At 36.6% G+C, this 6,267-nt stretch overlaps 1 protein-coding gene across 2 annotated transcripts in view; it reads left to right on the top strand.

Moving 5' to 3' along the window:
* The window catches only part of LOC142973752 (uncharacterized), a 29,357-nt gene extending 23,154 nt beyond the window's left edge, over window positions 1-6,203 (top strand). The window contains exons 18-25 of one of the 2 annotated variants that reach the window (XM_076115745.1): window positions 251-439; window positions 975-1,112; window positions 2,336-2,650; window positions 2,734-2,890; window positions 3,221-3,387; window positions 3,658-3,984; window positions 4,123-4,302; window positions 4,429-6,203. In XM_076115745.1, the coding sequence (XP_075971860.1) occupies window positions 251-439; window positions 975-1,112; window positions 2,336-2,650; window positions 2,734-2,890; window positions 3,221-3,387; window positions 3,658-3,984; window positions 4,123-4,302; window positions 4,429-4,616 (1,661 nt within the window). In that variant the 3' untranslated portion in view covers window positions 4,617-6,203. Of the gene's footprint in view, window positions 1-250; window positions 440-974; window positions 1,113-2,320; window positions 2,651-2,733; window positions 2,891-3,220; window positions 3,388-3,657; window positions 3,985-4,122; window positions 4,303-4,428 lie in introns of both variants that reach the window. The other variant, XM_076115744.1, reaches the window with a different exon arrangement.
* Window positions 6,204-6,267: the final 64 nt, after the last annotated feature.

The following is a 6,267-nucleotide window of genomic DNA, read 5'->3' as shown; positions in this document are numbered from 1 at the left end:
TAATTAGCGAGCTGAACTCGCTGTCAGCAGCAAACAAACCCTTTAACCTGTACCAAAACTGAAAAAGTAACGTACTCTCTGTAAAGACAGTTTCTACATTTCCACTGATTAACATCACGTATTTCTTGCTAATTGAAGCCATTTTGTTCTATAATTAAGTAAAAAGATATGATAATTTAGTTGTACATACGTGTGAATAAATCGTTGATACTTACAAATCCAATTGTATTGCACATCACACATGTTTTAGACAGTAATGACTGCAAACAGTGCCCCAAAGTGCTTGCGGAGATTGAACACATAGATGACGATGCTGATGATTCTGGCATTAACTTCGTGAAGATCGATGATAGGCAGATGGCTAAGGAGTATGGAGTGTTCGCACTACCCGCTGTGCTGTTCTTCAAGATGGGGTCTAAGGATCCCGTTATTTATGCTGGTAAGTTAAATGATAATATTAGTTCAAAGGATTGGATGTAAACTCTGTAGATTATTGATGAATTAATAACAAGTTTACAAGGCTACCTCCCGATTTTTTACCATATGACATATCATAACTTTTAAACTCTCGCGTTGCATGTTTAATGTATAATAGAATACGGGAATTAACGCGAACACGCATTTTACCTTAAAATTTTTGCGCAGGTTGCACTCGCCGTGGTCCCAGGCAGACTGACTGACTGCCTGGGACCACGGCGAGTGCAACCTGCGCCGAAACGTTAGGCATTTTAAGGTAAAATGCGTGTTCGCGTTAATTCCCGTATTCTATTATACATTAAACATATGACATATGCCGAAAACCTTATAAAAACTTAAACTTAACGGTATTTGTTTGCACTATACTTATTAAAGCAACAATAAGATGTAGTATCGATCTTCCATAGTTACTAGTTACCAATATTGCAATCATCAAACTTAAATATAACTTTGCAGCAGCAGCTGCTAAACGATGCTGATAATAATCTCATTTTCAGGCGACTTGTATGACGAACAACAACTTCTAAGTTGGTTGTTAACTCAAAAGAATCCAGCCGGTGACGTCATAGAAGCTCTTGAAGGCCAGGACTTGGTTGAACTGATCGAAGAATCAGGTTCTTTAGCGGTCTACTTCTGTAAGTTGCTTCATAGTACTCTTCTACACTGCTACACTATACAACATTACACAACTAATTTTACGCTACGCTATTTACAAACTATATTTCTTATTCTTCTGGTGTCAATGACGCCAAGGAAATGACTCAAATGTAAAAAATTGTGTTCTATATCTTTACTTCACTTTCGCTATCTTTTAACTTCTGAATACTACAGGTACACGTATAAACAGATATTTACATACACGAAATGTTACACTTTGCGATTTATTTCTGGAGAAAATGATAATGTTTTATGAAAGCATCAAAATTTATTATGAATCTCAAAAAAGCCGCATGATAGTAGACTATGGACTTTGATTATGTTCAGCTAAATAATATTTGAAATATCGAATTAGCAGGATCGATTGTTTGGAAAACGTGATATTCAGTAAAATTCAATTTCATCATACTTATCTTGTGATCAGAAATAATCAGAATCTAATAAATTGATCATGATTTATTGTTTTTATAAGCATACAAGTAATGCTTACTTATAAATCTGACGTCAGTAATAGTAAAGATGAATGCAGTCTTAAAGATAATTTGGAAACGGATTATATTTCAGCAGTGTCTACGTGCTGTATGTATTTTTATTAATATTGCTTGCTTTTTATTAGGGAACAAAACGTTATGTGAAATTTGCAATACGAAAGCGATGAGAAAATCAACGAAAAAGAAAGATTTACATAGGGAGCAGGAGGAAGAGGGACAGGATCAAGAGGGTACTCACATCCCTTAGAGCCGTGTCCATTGGCAATATGTTTCCTTGCAAACACAATCTTGTCTTGATCCTATGTCTGTGTAGCCAATTCTTTTGCATGAAGCATGGTACCACGTAGAGCCCGATTAGGCTAGATATTTTGTATAGCGTGATTTCGCGACTAAGTAATTATTGCTCAAAATAAAATATTAATTCTTAGCTCAAGATTTCGCTAAATCGCGCTACAGAAAGTCCTAAATCTGCTAACGTAGGTACTTATTCCAAGTGATACGTAGTCCCCTCCACACCCACTTGTGTCAAGTCTGAAGTTTTAGCCCACGTACGCATTGTGTTAACGAATGTATAAGCATATGGTTTTTGATTCACGTAGCAGCACATTAGTTACGTATGATGCTCACATTCCCTACAGTTTGTCCATCAAATGGAGTTTGCTCACAAAATGTTATTACACTTTAACTGTCAATAGATGTGGATGTTTTAGATGGTCTGGACTGTGAACAGTGTGCGGGAATATTAGAAGAGTTGGAAAACATTGACGATGATTGCGATAGACACGAAATTAAGTTTGTGAAGACACAAGATTATTCTATCGCGGAGTCTTACGGTGTGACTGACTTCCCCGTGCTTGTGTACTTTGAACACAATGTACCGAATGTATACGAAGGTTCTTTGGCAGAAGAAGAGGAAGTTCTACAATGGTTGATTACGCAGAAAACTGAGGACCGCATTGAACTGATAACTAGAGTGATGTTGGAAAAGATGGTGGAAGAAACGCAGTACTTAGCTGTCTATTTCTGTAAGTAAAACAATTTTATCGACATTATCTTACAAAGCTGTTTTTTCTTAAGATTTTGATGCTAAAATTTTTAATATTTGTAGATAAACTAAATTGCCACATCTGCGATCATATTCTGGAAGGACTGGAAGGTATTGATGATGAGTGCGACGTCTACGGTATCCACATGGTCAAGATTCAAGACCCACAGCTTGCTAAGAGATATTCCATCAAGACTTTCCCGGCTATGGTTTATTTCAGGTAAGTCACTATTAAGAAACAATCATCGCTAATTAAAGTAGCGTTGTAGAAACAAAAGTTGTTTTTCCGTAGTGACTTTGGAAAATAATCTATCAGTTGGTATACAAATGCAGTTTCCAATTTACATAAGCCACGACAATAACTTGGCCACCAACGACCACCAACCACTTATTACCAGTAACGTAACTTTTTGATGATATATTAAAGCGATTCAAGATATAAAGAAAGAAAGAGAGTGCTATAGAGCCCGATGCACATAGTCATTCCTTTTCTAACAATCTAACTTACATATTAGTAAGATTCCAGGCAATAATACCGTTTTTATTTCAGAAATGGAAACCCACTTCTATTCGAAGGTGACTTACAAAACGAAGAATCTATACTTGAGTGGTTGATTGACGACGACAATAGGGAACTGGCTGATGAGATCGAATCCGTCAACGAGAGAATGTTAGAAAGATTGCTTTATGAATCACACCTGCTCGTTGTCTTTTTCTGTAAGTAGACTATTTATCTTTCTGCGGTTTTTATTCCAAAACTTATTTGACTATATTTCTCAGCTAAAATATGTTTAAGCTTAGCGCGATGTTCTTTTCAAAATGGATTCTTTTTCAACTTTAATTCTATTCCCTAATAAGTTTTCCGACTTAGAATATTCTGAATAAATTAATTTGCCTCATTCAAACGTTTTTGCTTTTGATTTATATAGATTGCACTCTAATCCGTTATGTTCAAATTGCTAAACGTATTATTTTCATTTCCTCTAGATGACGATGAAGATTGTGGGGAATGTGAAGAAATCTTAGAATCTCTTGAACAGATAGACGGGGAGGTAGACCAATATGGCATAGACTTCGTTAAGATCGCAAGTCCTGAAGCGGCGGCTACATACAACGTTGTGAACATCCCATCTCTCGTGTACTTCCGTAAACAAGTGCCTATGTTGTACGACGGAGACCTCCATCAAGTCGACAGGATTCTATCTTGGCTTACGTCTCAGGACGTTTTTGAGATCAAAAACGAAATTGAGGAGGTCAATAGAAAGATGTTAGACAAACTGCTTGAGGAGAACGAGTTCTTAGCTGTTTATTTCTGTAAGTTTACCTTATTTTTACGCATCCTTTAGTAATTTCTGGCTAAAGTCTACAGATTTAGTGCAACAAAAGATGATGAATATCCAGTTTGTCCATGTTCATGGTCCATCTAAAATATTATGAAATCTTTCCTTGTAGACGAAAAATCAGCAGAAAGTCGTGCAGTACTAGACAAACTGGAGAACATTGATAGTGAGACGGATAACCTGGATATTACTTTCGTGAAGATGCAAGACCCGCGTTACGCGCGCAAGTGGGGAGTCACCAAGCTTCCAGCTATTGTTTACTTCAGGAAGAGATTCCCCAGTATATACAGAGGTAAGAAAACTGAGGACATTGAAGCAACTTTTGTTCTTTTAATATATTCTAATGCTAGGATATTATAGAGAGAGTTCTGTAGCGATTGTACGAGATTTCTTCTAACGCTTCGTACTTGATTTTTAGGCGACCTCATGTCAGAGGAGGAAGTGCTAGAGTGGCTGCGAAAGAACAGGTTCCGGCAGCCGGAGCTGAACATCTTCATGTATGCGCTGATCGCGCTGTCGATAGCGTTCATCATGTACACGGCCTTCCTGCTGCAGTGCTTCAAGCCCGCCCCGCCCGCGCCCGCGCCGCACCCCAAGCAGGCGTGAGCCCCTAAGACTCTGTCTTCATCATAGATTGTGACTTACAAGCCTCCGGGCTCTCAACAAACCGACTTCGACACGCGATCAGTTAGTCCTTGACGATCCACCGATACAAACTCTCTCTGGACTAAGGATCAGCTTAGACGTAACGCGTTCTTGGGATCAAACTTTTATAGAGATTTTAGTGGATTGACGTTTTATTGTAAATTCTCGCCTCTGATCTAGGAGTGACGGTAACCGATGTGACATTCATCTCTCGTTTCAATGGCATTTTGAAGTACGATCATTTCGTTAAGACTGTTCTCGGTAGAAATCTGTATGGAGATAAGTGTGAGATGTACCGTTTTCCATTATCCAATCCGTGTTTATGATATAATGATTTGCACCGATTATGTCTTCTTGTTACTTTATGTCTATAGCCTTTTAGGTTTCGTTGAGCCTTTGTTAAGTTTGTGTTTGAGTTTTCTGAGCTCTCGAACAATATTACTTTACGTTTATTTCGAAGAATATACTTTAGTTTGAAATATAAGAGCTGTATCTTTTATTATCTCGGTAGAAATTTTCCTGGTAGTAAAATGGGAACATGTGTGAGTTTATGGCCGGCTCGTAAATCGTTGTTAAAATATAACAGTTTACGCTACAATGAATTTTATAGTTGTTTTGACGGTGATTTTGTTTTAGAGCTCATTTTTTTCGAGTGACTGTCCAATGGGCGGGAGCTGGACTGACGCCCGCATGATACTACGATACTTTAATACTATATATTTTATTTCCAAACCAACTAAAATTTATTGTTACATAAAAATTAAGCTTGAATCGATGTTAGATAGTACATTAACATTTTATATTGTTTAAGCTTTACGAATGGTTGGTGATTGTGCAAAACGGATGAACTATTTTCAAACGAACCATCCACAATTTTCCGCTGCTTTTCTAATACTACATTATGTCTTACACAATATTATATCAATATATAAAGTAGGATTTTTGCATCCCTTCTTTCAAGTATATTTTGCTTTCAAACGTGGCACGATCACCGACGTCAATACAATTGATAGTAACGTAGTAACATGCCCGATATACTCTGTATCATTCCCGCTCGTAATGTATATTATTGTGTATAATTATAATGATACCTTCAATCTTGAAACGGTAAGGGAGGCATGTTGACTGTGAACGCACAAAACATCAATAAAATGATACAATTTACTAACAAAATATCTCTGATCATTTCCTTTAATAAGCACCAACTTCATAAAAGAAGGAGGTACTATGTTCCAATGATTGTTTTTTTATGTATGTTCACCGATTACTTCGCCATATATGGACGGATTTTCTTTTTAAATAACATTTTGTTTGCAGATATTTATTCATACTTGTGTCTGTATAGATTTCTCGCTAGCTCTTTATTACAAGCGGCATAGCTTTAAAGTAAGGCAGTCTTATTCTTGATTTTCAACGGAGTAGTTTTGTGCGTTCATAGTCGAATAACAAATATATGCTCAAATGAGTCATGCGCGAAGACATGCGCATTCGTTAATGTTAACGTTGTATATAAAATGTAAATATATAAAATAAATAAAAATAGTAAAATTATACTCGTTTCATTTATACATAATATTTGCTCTTTAAACAAACCTTGGGAGACATAAAAGTT

This window comes from Anticarsia gemmatalis, chromosome 6 (genome assembly GCF_050436995.1).
Source record: "Anticarsia gemmatalis isolate Benzon Research Colony breed Stoneville strain chromosome 6, ilAntGemm2 primary, whole genome shotgun sequence".
In the NCBI taxonomy this organism is placed as follows: domain Eukaryota; kingdom Metazoa; phylum Arthropoda; class Insecta; order Lepidoptera; family Erebidae; genus Anticarsia; species Anticarsia gemmatalis.
This window is presented reverse-complemented; position numbering and strand designations above follow the sequence as displayed.